This window comes from Triturus cristatus, chromosome 4_2 (assembly GCF_964204655.1).
Source record: "Triturus cristatus chromosome 4_2, aTriCri1.1, whole genome shotgun sequence".
Classification (NCBI taxonomy): Eukaryota; Metazoa; Chordata; class Amphibia; order Caudata; family Salamandridae; genus Triturus; species Triturus cristatus.
In genome coordinates, this window is record NC_140586.1 from 499,964,467 (window position 1) to 499,980,278 (window position 15,812).

Sequence of the window (15,812 nt, forward strand, 5' to 3'; positions counted from 1 at the left end):
TTAACACACAAATATCAGCTTTAAATATATTTTGGAAATTCAAACATCAGCTTATCAGTTCTGAGTATACTCACATTTTAGATTAGAATATACACTTGTCAATGTTTTTATAATGAAATGATTCAGTCAGGCAAAAGCTTCTTATTACGTAGGTTGGACTGGACACAGGAGAGCTCCCTCTTGGCAGCTGGAGAGCTACCAGTAGCTCACCAGCCACTCGTTGGAGAAGCCAGATATAAACTGACAACGTAAATGAGCTACATTTAGATTCATTGTATGTAAATGTAGCTTAAGTTCCTACCCTGAAACGCTGTCATAGAGCCCACCCTCCGAGGTCTCAGTTAGACTTTACTGAAATAGGTTATAACAACTACTTTGACAATTTTTCCAGTCATGTTATTCATTCTTTGTAAATCATTATTTTAGGATAGAATTACATAGGAAAACATTGAAAGGTGTACGGTGAAACGAATAAAAGGAGATGGCATATGCAGTGGGATAGGCATTACACCCAATCAGAATCTTACATCAGGAATTACCAAACAACTATATGAAACTAAGCCACGCATCCTCAAACAGTTTGGTGTATTTTCAATTTAGTAAGACACTTCTTCCACACAAGCCGGTGAAAAGAGATCCTCTGTACATGATTTTTTTTTAATGATGCATTGATCAGTCATCACACATGTTCTTATGATGCACAGAGTCTACCAAAGAGAAGGAGGACGCACCTGGATCTTAAAGGAAAAAATTACTGAGCACGAACATCGTGAAGGGGAGAAATCCCAACATTTGGATCACTCCACGCATTCATCTAATAAAACCAAAGTTCTCTTCCTACAATCTGCAATCATAATTGCTTAATCAATCATTGACAACAAAGGCAACCCAAAAAGAACATTTGAAAATTGTGCAAAGAGTTATAAAAATATCCTTCAAATAAATCTATTATTTTGTATAGTTTTACGAACCTCATTGTGGGAAGGATTGCGCAAAGTCCATGGAAGCTCCAAAACATGCAATGTTCCGTTGTCATCTGATAAAGCCAGAAAGTGCTGTTTTGCTGTGACATAATTAATGAAAAAAATGATTGGAAATGGGCTTTCAACTTTGTTGACAATATTTACCAGGAAACGCATAGACAAAGGCATCTATAATTAAAATATTCACAAAGGCGTCTATTGCAACGTTAAAGATTGTATGATGCTCCTGCAACCACAGAAGAAGTAAAACTCATTCGGAACTATCTGGTCTTTGTAATGCAAATGTTATTGGGATACACGGAATGACTGCCAATTGGCATGTTTTTTCCGGTGCAGCGACCGTAAAAGTGAATTCCCCATCCCTTCACAGTATTAAAGTCTTCTTCCAAGGATTCAGGCAATAGACCAAATGGAGAACGGGTGATATATGGGCCATCAGTCTTCTTGTCTCTTGACTAACAATGGGGGAGGAGGCGACACTCACAAAGGTGTTCTAAGTGTAAAGTTTCGGAGTATGAGTTACTGCGCTGCCAAAAGGAAACAGTAGTAAGTCTCGCCCCACACATGGCCAACCACTGATAGTGCAACACCCTCCCAAAGAAAACAATGGGGATATGTTGTAAAATAAAACCCCACAGAATAAAATTGTAAAATAAAAATCACATTCTTTAAAAGGCAAAAAGGCATGCAGGAGCACTGCTGTGAAAAGCCTCTGGGTCCAACCTGATGCCAAGAGATTATTCTAAAGATTAGGATTTACTTGAGTTCTTTTTCTAAAAAAGAGTCAATCAAAAATAGCGCTTTGCCTAAAGCATACCTTGAAAATCCAGATATTCGGAGTATTATTCCAAAAGTCTTACCAAACTGACCGATGGAGTTGCTTGGACTGTGCATTGGTGCGGTCACCAAATCCCATAACTGAACACGGGTACTTAGAGACCCCTCATTTCCCCATTGGGTATGAATGAAGATGCTGCGGTGAAGTGCCTCTGAGCAAGATATCGGCCAGTGAACTTCCACAGGATTGTGAGAGGCAACTACTCATTTAAAATAGAGTCATCAAAAATGAGGAGCTCCCCTCACAAAATCCAGGGAGGCTTGCTAGCTTTGCCAAGGTCAGTGTTCTATTTTGTCTCTGCATCCTGTGCTCCAAGAGCTTTTCTGCCGGTTCTAGACTGTCACTCAGCCTGATACAAAAAGTGAAAGATGCTACAATAAAGAACGGAATAAAAGGGGAATATGGTCACCTCTTCTCGAGGCCACACCGGCTAAAAGTCCCCTCACCCCAGAGCAGTGAGTATGAAGAGGTCTGTTCAGAGAAAGGATAAAAGGACAGGTAGCTCACACCCTGCCTGTTTGAAAGAGAGGACAACATGCATGACAGGAATAAGAGTGGCAACTTCATTTCGGACTTCCCCAAAAAAAAAACCACACACCAGGCAAATATATTTGTGGGGGTTCATAGTAAGCTAACCTGCTGCAGAAAAGATGGATTGGAATAAAAACACTAGCAAACAAAATTTGCGAAAAAAGAATAAAATACATTATTTTTCGTTAGTAAGATTCACAGTCGCTATTTGTTCTCGGATATGAAGAGCTACGTAAACTAATCCATACATATCTGGCTACACAGTTGCGGCTGGCATGGCTCACAGGTGGGGGGCGGGCGTGGGTCTTGCGGGGTGGGTGGACAGGCGAGTGGTTGCGAGATAAGAGGGAGTCGTGGGGGGACAGGGGTGTTTAAATTTAAAAAAAACAAAAAAACTTACTTTCCCCGGTCCCGCGTCTTCGCTGCTTGGTCGGCTCCTGCTTTCCTGCCTCCGCAGGAACAGGAAGCAGGCAGTCTCCCACCGCTCCCCTAAGCCAATCACAATGCTGCAATGGCAGCGTTGTGATTGGTTGGGATGCCGACCACACAGGTGTCTATGGGGAGGCCATTTTCTCCATGTAGGCTGCATGCAGCTACATGGAGGAGCCGCCCCTGCGGTTACATACAGGCCAGGTGACTGAGCTGCTGATTATCAGTAACAAATATACTGTGAAAAGCACTGCTCTCAGGTGTATATAAGATCCTACTTCCTCGCCTAGAGGAGGCGGCGTTAAACAGATGTATGCCTGGGGCTGCCTTCTAAGCTTGGCATGGGAACCAGTTGCTGGGTGCAAGTGTTTAGTAACGCTGCTGGCTGAGAACACACTCTTGTTAACTCATTACTGGGCTCAGTCGTTTGGTCACTTGTTGCTGAAGTGGCATAGCAACCACTAAGCAGAGGCAGCTCTCACAAGAATTCAGCGTATAAACTGTTAGTGCTTCTCATTTTAGTATAGTTGCTATTGTTATGCTGTCCACTATCTGCGTAGACACTTCTGGGCGGAGAAACCATTGTACTAGCCATCTCACGGCAATTTGAAAATATGCAGACAACAAATAATGTGAGTTACAGGTCGAAGGTTCAAGTACACTCTCCCTGGAGGGTAATGCCGCTTTTATTTCTGGTGGTAGAACGCTTACTCAAGATTTGAACCTTAATTGCATCTGTTATAGATAGTTTTAAGTGCTTTCAGTGCGTTCTACTGTTAAAGTACCGAGCTTATATTTGAAATTTCAACCCATAGATATAGTATGTAAAGAAACACTTTGAGTCCTGTTTCATTGGTAGTTAATTATTTTTAATTCTCAAATCCAATTTTTCATTGTGCTCCAAGTGATACATCAAATATTTGATGATTTGTGATAGACAACACGTGTTTCGTCCACTTGTTGCATTAGAGGGCTAAACACGTATTGGCTGTCACAAATGAAAAATGAATTTGAGAATTAAAAAGAATTAACTATCAATGAAACAGGACTCAACATGTTTCTTTACACACTATATCCACGGGTTGAAATTTCAAATATAAGATCCGTACTTTAACAGAAGAACGCACTCAATCCACTTTAAAACAAATAATGTGAGACTGCATAGGCCTATTCCTAGGAGGTACTAAGTATGGATAATGGTAAGGCACCATGTCATACACTATATGAGGTCAGGTGTAAAATATGAATTACGCAAATAATTACACAGAGTAATTCCGTCGGGGTGTGGGTGAAAAACTCACTACAGTCTCATACACATCACAAAGAAACAAGAAAAAGACAATTGGCAAAATCAATAGGTCCAGCCTTAGCAAGCTGGTATGACAGGTGCATTTGTTACTGTAAGCATCTGCCACTATTTTTTAAAGATAAAATAAAGAAATCAGTAAATAGAAAAAGGGTGCTTCCTAGTAAGCCATGCAAGTGTTCTCGAACAGCTAAAGAAAGTCTTTTACTATTTTTCAGTGCATGACAGGAAAATGTGATTCTTCTTGTTCAAAGAAAATACAATATTGGCTTTAAGTTACTGTGGTCTGAAGACAATGGTTTAAACACAAAAGGATAATTAAAGCTTAAAACAACGATTAAGAACTGAATGAAAAACATTAGCCCACTTTTGGTCTACCAGCCCTGGCATTGAAGTACACTTCTTTTTAAAAAGAATATGACTCAGCACCCTCTCAATATCAACATTTCATGTCCAGGCCAATGACAGATTTGAAATTGAATCACATAATGCACAGACTTCCAGAACCGTTTCCTTAAAAAATAAATATCTTTATAAAAAATTATTTAATTGTAAAAAGTATCTCATTTTGCCATAGCCAATGCGTTTCGCCCAAACGAACTTCTTCAGGGCTATAGTTGTGTGTCCTGTATGGGATGTTGTGGTGCAAGTGAATCCTTTCCAATCATGAAAGAAAGAAAATGCTTCAGAATTCAGATTACTATTAGTTCTTCCTCTCAAGGTTGTGGTATGTACACTGTAGTTGGGGTGTCACAATGTGAAGGATGTATATGGTCAGGTTGCTCCTGTGAGGTCCAGAAATGTCTATATCCTTTTTCATTATAGTCTGAAGAGTTTTCAATACCATGTAGGTGGGAACCATGGATGGTCTAGTAAGTAAGGTCGCTCATACGTTGAATGCCATCGTACCGTATGTTTTTTTGACCCGGCTTCGTGTGACGGTATGCAACATGTGAAAAATCCATGGCCCCCGCCTGCATGGGATTGAAAACTTTTCAGACTATAATGAAAAAGGATCTAGAAGTTTCTGGACCTCACAGGAGCGTCTTGACCATATAAATTGTTTCTGTTGTGGCACCCCGTCTAGAGAGGAAGCATAATTTGGAGAACCATCAATGGGGTACACTGATACAAGAATTACTGTCATACATACCGCAACCTTGGGAGGAAGAACTAATGATATTCCAAATTCTGAAGCATTTTCTTTCTTTAACGAATGGAAAGGATTCACCTGGACTACAACATCACATACAGTATAAATGAACACAGCCTTGAAGAAGTCCTTTGGTTACAGCCTACTAAGAGAAGACGTTTTACAATGAATGGATTTTAAATAAAGAAATCATTTTTTTAAGAAACAGGTTCTGGGAGTCTGTGCATTATGTAATTCAATTATAATTCAACTTCAAAACTTTCATTGACCTGGTCATTACAAGAAATGTTGATATTGAGTGGGTGTTGAGTCATATTCTTTTCAAATGTTGTTGAGGGAGTTTCTCAGGTGTGGGATATTAAGACAGCTTGTCTTCTAGACTTGTGTACTATTGTGTTCAGAATATAACCATTACCCACAAAAGTGATAGGTGGGATTTCCTTGTGTCTCAGTCTCTCTTTTTGTAATACACTTCTTTTTAGGAGGATGTGCACATGTAACTAGGACAAATGACATCATTCACAGTGCGAGAGAACCAGTGGCGGAAGTGGGTTGACCCATGGACTTATGACAGTTGAACAGACCATCGGCTAAAGAGAACTGACCCGAATTCTCTTTATGTATGCATATTTCTATGCATTTTTCATTTATATCTGTTTATTAAGTGAGCCTGGCAAAACAGTTAAAGCCAGGCCTTAGAAAACACAAGAGGTGACATGGAAACTATTTCCAGGCAAATTCAGGACTGCAGGCACTGCAAATCTTAGCTACAGACAAAATCAGGTCAGTTACTGACAGTTTCACACGTGAAACTTTCAACTACCCCATGACTTAAACGGGCTGACAAAACGTAATTATCTGTACATTATATCATTTTATATATTTATTTAGGCCAAAGGAGAAGCTACATTTCTCTGTAGCCAGACCGCAAAAGAAATAAAAGAATAACATGTTGAATATTAATCAAAGTAATGTTGCAGGGTCCTGCCTGGTATTCGGCTACTGTTGTAATGTTTATAATACCTTAAATGATCCATTGCTGGAGACTGAGCAACCTCACATTTTAATATTAAATGTCACTTTTATAATGTGTTTTTCAGAAAGAATGGAAAGTGGATAGAAAGAAGACAAGACATATGGATGGATGAGGGTGTGTGATGGGAGAGAGAGACTTTTTCATGTACTTACAAGAGACAATCCAAGGTCTGATGCAGGTTATTACTGTTATAGAAATGTTTTGACTTTGAGATGGTTCATGTGTTTTTTCCAATATGTCCCATATATCGACATTGCCATCCTCTTTGCCAATGAAGAAAACTCCTGCTCGTGATAAAGACCAGTGTCCACATGTGCATCTTTTTTGAGAGGAACACGATCGGAGAATGGGTCCAGTCTAAAATAATCGCAAAGGTCAAGGTAAACAGAGTTGATCTTAAAGAGTACTGTACTGCAAAAGAGAGGAACGTCCTTAAGAAGTAACAGAAAAAATGTATTATGTTGAAATATTTCATGATTTGCTTATTTAACTACCTATCTACATCATACTTACATTTAGAAACCATTACTGATGATTTACTAAAGACAGATAAAGTCACGATATTTAAATATAACGTTTAGTGATTGAGAGAGCCAAGGTTAAAGATTCTATCAAGTAAATAGATTTTTTGATTAGTCATGAATTTATTTCCTAGAGACATAGGTCCATACCAAAGAGCATAAGGAGCATAAACACAGAACGGCAAATTAGAGCTGTGTTGGTGTGTCCAAATGGAAAGGATTGTGTTTATTCAACATACGGTAAAAGGAACAATATATTAACAAACTAGTGGGTAGCGTAACAGGGTATGAAAATCAGCAGATTTCCAGACCTCAATAATTCACTTAAGGTATACCCTCGGTCCCTCATGACACACAAGGTTCCTTTGTTTTTTGTTACTCTATGAATTATTTTCCAGCAATAAATGTAACCCTTTGATTATACATGCAGCAACACAAAATAGTCAGTTATATAGACATATACAGTTACATTATAGAACAATTACAATGTATCGAGTTATTTTAAACAAATGACCCTAGAGATATATGAACATATGGAACATTGAAGACTGCCCTATATCAGTTCACACAGCCCCACATAAACACCATCCTCAAATTACCTGAAAACTGCATGATGCGCATTATGTTTTTTGACAAAGGACACCATAACTCATTTAAGACATCCATTGACAAATTTTTCATTGGGGTAAATCAGTGGCAAAAATAGGCATTATTTCATACCTCACAACAATTTTAACAAACCAAGTCGGACAAGTTACTTTCCTTCGGTAACACCTCATCTGGTAGAGACATGATCTAGCCGCAGATTCCTTACCTTTGAATTTACCAGATGTTAGACTGGATCTGGAAGATTTTTCTTTGAGCAATACCCCTGTGCACAGGTAGGTGGCGTTGTTCAGCTCTGTGTGACTTTTCTTGGTGTTGTCCGCTCTGGGAGTGATGGCTGCATCACCTATATTGGCACCATCTCTGCACGCTGACGTCAGTTACGTGTCACAATTTTCCACCAAGAAACGCAAAGCCATGAAGATTTCCGACATTGATGGGTTTTTAAGAAACTAGGGCACTGAAAGCGAACAGCCCTGACCCTAGAAACTTGTCCGCAGCGCAGGGAGGATGGGTGGGTCCATAAGGAATCCACGGCCAGATCATGTCTTTACCAGATACTGCGTTACCGAAGGTAAGTAACTTGTCCATCTGATAGAGAATTCTAGCCACAGATTCCTTACCTTTGAATAGATACCCAAGCAATGTCATCCCTGGAGAGGGAACTGTGGATATATTTACACTAGTAAGTCCTGCAAGACTAAGAGGCCAAAATGGCTGTCCCTGCGGACTTGACTATCCAGGCAATAATGTTTGGTGAACATGTGCAAGGGTGCGCATGTTGCTGCCTGACAGATGTCCAAGACAGTGACTCCACGTTGCAAAGCAGTGGTAGCAGCCTTAGCTCTGGTGGAATGTGCCCTGAAGCCTTCAGGAGGCTGCTTCTTGGCCAGAGCATAGCACATTTTAATGCAGAGGAAGACCCACTGGGAGATGGTCCTATTCTGCAATGCACAAACTTTCTTTGCTCCAATGTACCCTACGAAGAGTAGGTCATCCACCCGAAACTCTTTTGTGCGGTCAAGGTAGAACAACAATGCTCTTTTTGGGCCCAGGCAGTGGTGTCACTCCTCTTTTTTGAAGGGATAAAGAGGAGCGTATAAAGTGAGCAAGGTGACAGAACGCCCCACAGGAAATGGAGTCACCACTTTCAAAAGAAAAGAGGCCCTTGTACGAAGCACCAATTTGTCAGAGAATATTGTCAGAAAGGGGGGCTTGGACAATCAAGCTTGCAGCTAGCTCACCATCCTTGTAGATGTAATTGCCATTAAGAAGGGTGTTTTGATGGTGAGCAGCCACAGGGGGCAATAATGCAGAGGCTTGAACGGAGCGCACATTAGGAAAGTGAGAACCAGATTAAGTTGCTACTGAGGCATACTGAAAGGGGCAGGAGGAAACATATGTACAAGGCTTTTATGGAATCTATATACAATTGGAGATTTAAATAGGAAAGGTTGATCTTGCAGCCTCAGGAAGGCAGTCAAAATTGAAAGATACCATTTCAAGGTGCCCAGAGCAGAGGCCTGCTGGGCAAGGGACAAAATAAAAAGCAAAATATCATAAAGGGAAGCATAAAGAGGGTCAATAGACTTCTCTGTACAATATATTACAACTTTTTTCCACCGGCAGGCTTATGCGGTCTTAGTAGATGGCCGTTTGGCTTCCAGAATAACATTGCAGACTTCAGGAGGAAGGTTGAAAGCTGTCAACTGCTGCTGCTCAATCTCCATGCAAGAAGGCACAGAGTTGACAGGTTTGGGTGGTGGACCCTCCCCTGCTGCTGCGACAGACGATCCCCCCGAAGGGGCAGCCTGATTGGAGGATTGATGCTCATCCGTAGAAGCTCAGGATACCAGACTCTCCATGTCCAGTCTAAAGCGATAAGGATGACTTTACCCAGATCTTCTTGAGAACTCTGGGCAGGAGTGGCATGGGCAGAAAGGTGTACAGGAGGCCTGAGCTCCACTCTAGGTGAAAAGAGTCTCCCAGCGAGAGCTGCTTTGGAAACTCCATCGCGCAAAACTGCTGACATTGCATGTTCTCTGCGGAGGCGAACACATCTCAGCAAGGCTCTCCCCACCATCGAAAGAGACCTTGTACCACCTCCAGATGGAGATGCCACTCATTATCTGCTAGGCATCGATGACTGAGTTCATCCACCATGGTGTTCAGGGAAGGAACCTGCCAGGTGTTGAACCACCAGGGATATACCCTGGTGTTCGAGCCATGTCCAGAGATTCAGAGTCTCTTGACAAAGAGTCCACAGCCCCACTCTGCCCAGTTTATTGCAGTACCACATTGTGGTGGTGTTGTCAGGTAACACTTGCACCAGTCTTCCTTTGATAGAGGGTAGAACATGTTGATGTGGAGTCCGGATTCCACCAGAGTCCTCTGATCTCCACCTCTCCCGGATGGCCGCCGCCCCATTCCGGCAGTGATGCATCTGTCGCTACAGTGAGATCTGGTTGGGTAAGGGAAAAGTGTCTGCCTCTGACCCAATCGTAGTTTATCAGCCACCACAGCAGGTCTTTTGGAGTTCCCTTTGAGATCTGGACCATGTCGGAGAGATTCCCCTGATGCTGTGCCTACTGGAACTTCAGGCCCCAGTGCAGAGCCCACATATGCCATCTGGCATGTGTCACTAGCAGGATGCAGGAGGCCATGAGGCTTAGCAGCCTCAAAGTCATTCTCACTGAAATCCAGGATGGAGGTTGGAACATTGGTATCATAGCCTGAATATCCAGGACTCGTCGTTCAGGGAGATAAGCCCGAAACTGCACTGTATCTAGAAGGGCTCCAATTAAAGGGAGCATCTGAGTGGGAGTCCGGTGTGACTTTGGCACATTGATGGTAAACCCCATTGAATGCAAGAGGTTCACCGCAGTCTGGAGGTGGGAAACGACAGTCTGTGGCAAGTCCACCTTCAGCAGTAAGTCGCTGTGATAGGGGAAGACTGGCACCCCTGATCTGTGCAGATGAGCTGTGACCACTGCCATTAACATGGTGAACTCCAGAGGAGTGCTGGTAAGGCCAAAGGGGAGCACAGTCAACTGAAAATACTTGTGACCTACCGTAAACCTAAGGTAACGCCAATGGGCAGACAGGACAGGAATGTGGAAATACGCATCCTGCAAATTCAACGCTACCATCCAGTGTCTGGATCCAGGGAAGGCAGGACCTGAGCTAGAGTGAACATCTTGAACTATTCCTTTTTGAGGAAGTAGTTAAGGGCTCATAGACCTAGGATAGAACGAAGGACTGTGTTCTTTTTTGGGACCAGAAAGTAGCAGGGATAGGAACCACAGCCTACTTCTGGCTCCAGAGCCTACAATATGGCTCCAATGGTCAAGAGAGTCATGACTTCCTCCCGGACTAAAGTCAAATGATCCTCTGTCAGCCGGTCGAAGGATGGAGTCACGGAGGTAGGGCTGGTCTTGAAGTGTAGGGAGTAGCCCCTTTGGACTATATGGAGGACCCACCTGTCCGATGTGATGGTCTGACAGTGGTGGAGGGGATGGCTGATTCTGCCACCAATTGGACGCCCATGGTGTGGTAAATAAAATAAATATTACCGGACTGAATTTCATGCGGAATCTTAAATTAAAGTAAATAGCTCAAAATAACAAGAGGCAGAATCCGTGGTATAAGAGGTTTCTAATGGGCTTTATTCCATTCAAAATGGCCGACTCGAGTCGCGGCCCTCAGGTTCCGTCACCACGAAGGTTCAGGAAGTGAAGTACAATAATTTATTAACAGACATGTATTTTTATAATAAGTACATTACAATGAAACGAATGTAGAAGGCGTAACATTTGATAAGAAAAATGACGTGACAGTGACATAATCGAAACTAGGCGTAATAAGGAATAAAAGAAACATAATTGGTTAGAATTATCAGACATAGGTGGATCTATAAGATAATACTTGGCATAGATGCGCGCGCGGCAGCATGACGTGTAATTGACGTGTAACTAGGGGGTGAAGGGGACTTGACATTTAGCTCTACATGTGGAGACGAGAAGTCTGGGGTCAAGTCATCCTAATCCCAAATCATATCTAACATCCTATGTTTAAAGAACTATGTTATCCACAAGGAAGAGACTCTCGGACAGAATCTATTCTATACTGACTGTGTGCGTGTACAAGCGTCTAAGTGTCTATATGAGATGCGAGGGATAGAAAACTTTCCATGGCAACAGGGCTATGAATCACTTGCAGGAGGACGGAAAGGCTGAGTCCTTTGCTTGTGAGCTAAAGGAAATGTTTACCTAAATCACTGGACAGGAATGCATCGGCTGGAGAGCAAAATAGATAATTCGAAGGTGAAATACAACTTCTTGGCAGACAGGCGAAAACTGGCCGAGGCAGGCACCGTTAGCTGCACAGGGAGTAGGACAAAGTTCATGGATACAGATGCGAGCTCAAGCTGAAGCTGTCAGAGACAGAGAGCAGGGAAAGGCTTTGAGGACAGAATCGGGCCTACTCGCCTGAACTGTAAAAATGGAGTAACTTAGCCATATAAAGTCGGTGGCCTTTCATACTAAGGAATCGAATATCCAGCCCATTGATGGCGGATCTGACAGAGAACATGTCGACAGTAGACACACATATGTTTGCGTCTTAGAAACTGGAACTGGAGGGAACATACATGTACTTGTAACATGCATATAAAACCGTTGGGGTCCAAGATAGGGGACATAACTGACCAGGGAAATCCACTTTTCCACATTCCCTCCTTGTCCCCTTCTTGCCCTTCACGAGACATCAATCTTCATCATTCCATTGATTTGCTCATGGAGCATCATTTCTTCTTCTTTCTTCTTCCGGGATCTTGAGCGAAAACCTTGATGTGGAATACACGATGTGGCACACAGACCACAAATCGCTGGTCCACATTGCAGGCATAAACAACAACTGAAGAGCATAAGAAGGCCAATACCTAGGAAGGATAGAACTCTCCATCCCCAGGCTGATATCACACTCCAAAACCACCCGGACCATGTCCAAGTGCCTGGATTCTCGTGTATCTGGCTTACAATCTTATGAAGGCGTGTTATAGCTTTATATACAGATGGCGAATTTTCTGGTATGAAAATGCAGCAGCTGGATCCGATGACCCTACAAGCTCCGCCCCTATCGGCCAGGATGACGTCAAGGACAAGACGATTCTGGAGAACAACAATTCTCATCACTGATTGTTCCTCTGTCAGATTGCCTAGGGCGGCTATAGTCTCGTTTACTACAGCTTCAAGAGTCTTGGTGAGTCTGCGTATCAGCTTACTATTTGATATAGTACCTATATAGGGAAAGATACCTTTATTGAAATCTACATACTTGTCCCATGCCGTCTCAGTATAATCGACAACTGGGAGATCTCTTCGCTCTCTATTGTGTACTAAATGAACATTTCGATAATAATCAGGGGGAGCTAGGAAAACAGGTGGCAAAAGGAATGCTATGTAACAGGTACCATCCCAATCTAGAGGCAGACGCATATATGCAGTCTGACCACATATGAAGTAGGAATGGCGAGAAGCTCTAAATGAAGATTTACCTTGATCACTATATTCTACTGTAGTAACGCATTGGCTATGGCCCATGTGTTTGGAACCAACTTTTCTTACACATAATTCACCCTTAACTGGAAATACTGACATAGTGGGCAAAATTAGTTCAACTTCGGATTTGACATTCAAAATCATAAGATTAGGTGTAAAATTACCTAATTTATACACTTCATTTTCTAGATCAGTTCCTGTTCTACTGAGGTGACCCTCCTTATTAGGGTGACAGACTTTGAATAAAACTAGATTCAGATTTCCCCATATCCAATGTTGTTGATAAACTGCTGTGTCTGGGTCTATGGAATTTAATAAACTAAACCATGCTCCACAGGAGCCATTGTGTGTGAACGGATGTGGAAAGAAAGGCAGAACTCCTTTGTTATTCTGATAGGGAGGGAGTCGGCCACACACCCAACAATTGGTCGCATTACTAGTCTGATGGGAATGATGTAACATACTAATGAATGTGTTATTGCGCAGCGCAAGTCTATAGGATAATTCATGTGGCGGTAGGTCACTAAAAGAATGTTCATCAGTTATATTGAAAACACGTTTAGAAACAGGATGATATATGTGCAAAATCATACTCGTAATAATTACTAAAATACTCAATAAAAACAAAATTAATAATGTCACAATACAGTGGTTACGCAGTAATTTACAATAAGCATGTCGTTTCATTATGATTCTGGACTCTACATGATTCAGACCTAAGGGATACATGTCGGGACAGATTCAACCGCTTCACCTTGGAGAGGACTTAAACAATCAAATCGTCCGACAGTTTAGATCTGGACCTGAGTTTCTGTTTATAGCACTGAGAGTCATTTTGTTCAACAAAAGGAAGTTTTGAATCAGTCTGTGAGGGAGTGCAGGGCACAGTGTCTATATCTGAAGGTAGTCCATGAAATTTTTTTATATGGGTGGAATGCACCCATCCTTTCTGTCCTTCGATCTTCACAGCTGTTCTGGTCGTCAGCAGGACCTGCTTAGGCAACTTCCACCTAGGATCCAATTGGCTTTTCCTATCAAAATTCCGAACCAGGACAAAGTCCCCGGGGACCACGTCATGGGGTTTCGCCTCAGTGTTGTCGGGAAAGGCTGCAGCTACCTGTGAACGAGAAGATTGTAGTGCAGACATCAAGGAAGCCAGGTAATCTGTCAGCATATTACAGTCAACATCAGTTATTTTACGTGGTATAGGCGTCCCCCACATATTCGGCGGTCTACCAAAGATCACCTCATACGGGGATAGCCCTGTTCTAGAGTGTGCTACCATTCTCATGTAAAAGAGTGCAACTGGTAATGCTACTATCCAGTCGACACCTTTCTCTCTACATATTTTGGACAGTCTGATTTTCAGTGTCTGGTTATGTCTTTCTACGAGACCTGCTGCTTCGGGGTGTCGGACACAGTGGAATTTCCACTGATATCCCAACAAGAGTGAGACATGTTTCATTAATTCGGATGAGAAAGGCTGACCGTTATCTGAATATACAACACGTGGTAAACCGTACCGTGGGAAGAATTCTCGAACTAGCTGCTTGGCAGTAGTCGGGGCAGTGTAATCTGATACGGGATACGCCTCTGTCCAACGGGAGAGAGCGCAGACAACTACGAGGACATATTTGAATCCTCGACAACGTTCCATCTGAATATAATCCATCTGGAGGACTTCAAAAGGATGGTCAGGAGGCTGAAATCCACCCTGCTCTACGGGAACACTCTTTCCTGGATTAAACTGACAACATATCATACAGGTACGAACTTTTTGTTTAGCTGCTGCTCGTAAATGTTTGTTGAACCAAATGTGCTGAATGCTGTCTAGCATAGCCTTCTCTCCTAAATGTGCTGGACTGTGAACTGTAGCTATAATGGCTTGAACCATGGAATCGGGGAGAAACCATACAGATTTCTCCTTCGTCATCCATCCTTGATCTGTCTGGATCCCTCCTAATTCCGTCCACTTCTTTATTTCTTCTGCTGTGGCATGTGTCTGTATGTCAATTACGTCAAGTGCGGGATCCTTAATTGTCATACACTGTGTTGGTGTCTGAACTATTGGCTTTGTCATGTCTAATGTGCGATTCTGAGCAGTCTGTTTAGCTGTTCTGTCAGCTAAGTCATTGCCTTGAGAAATGGTATCAGTAACCTTCGTGTGTGCTTTGCATTTCATAATCGATATTGCAGTCGGTAAATGAATTGCGTCTAACAAGGCATGAATGAGGGACCCGTGTTGAATATGTGTTCCATGAGAAGTTAAATAACCCCTCTCCCGCCAAAGCACTCCGAAGTCATGTACGACTCCAAATGCATAACGTGAATCAGTATATATGTTGACTTTCTTGTCCGTGGCTTGAATACAGGCTTGTGTTAGAGCAACAAGTTCTGCTGCTTGGGCTGACAGAGTATCTATACAGTTTGTTTCAATAACTTCAGTGTCTGTTGTGACTGCATACGCGGCCACTAAATCTCCTTTACTTGTTCTCATGCATGATCCGTCTACATACAACGTCAGGTCTGGATCTAACAATGGAACGTCTGTCAAGTCTTGTCTAGGTTTCGTCTTTATTTCAATGATTTCAACACAATCATGAGCTAGTGGGTCTGTTCCAATTACAGGTAATAGTGTAGCAGGATTCAATGTATTACACCGTCGGATCTCTATGTGTGGTTGAAACAATGTCAGTTCATAACCAGTAAGTCTTGCTATGGTCAAGTGTTGTGTTTGTGTTCGGTTCACAAGAACCTCTACTGCATGTGGTACTTGAACTGTCAATGGGTGTCCTAATACTATGGCATCGCTTTGTCTGATTGCTAAAGCTGTCGCTGCCACTGATTTCAG

The 15,812-nt window shown here is 42.3% G+C and overlaps 1 protein-coding gene across 3 annotated transcripts in view; it reads right to left on the reverse strand.

Annotated features, from left to right (window-relative positions):
• DNAI3 (dynein axonemal intermediate chain 3) overlaps window positions 1-15,812 on the reverse strand; it is a 958,656-nt gene that overhangs the window by 67,545 nt on the left and 875,299 nt on the right. For 2 of the 3 annotated variants that reach the window (XM_085602077.1, XM_085602078.1), the window contains 2 exons: window positions 6,429-6,633; window positions 972-1,063 (listed from right to left, as the gene is read on the reverse strand). In XM_085602077.1, coding sequence (XP_085458203.1) covers window positions 972-1,063; window positions 6,429-6,633 — 297 coding nt within the window. The remainder of the gene's footprint in view (window positions 1-971; window positions 1,064-6,428; window positions 6,634-15,812) is intronic. The other variant, XR_014960642.1, reaches the window with a different exon arrangement.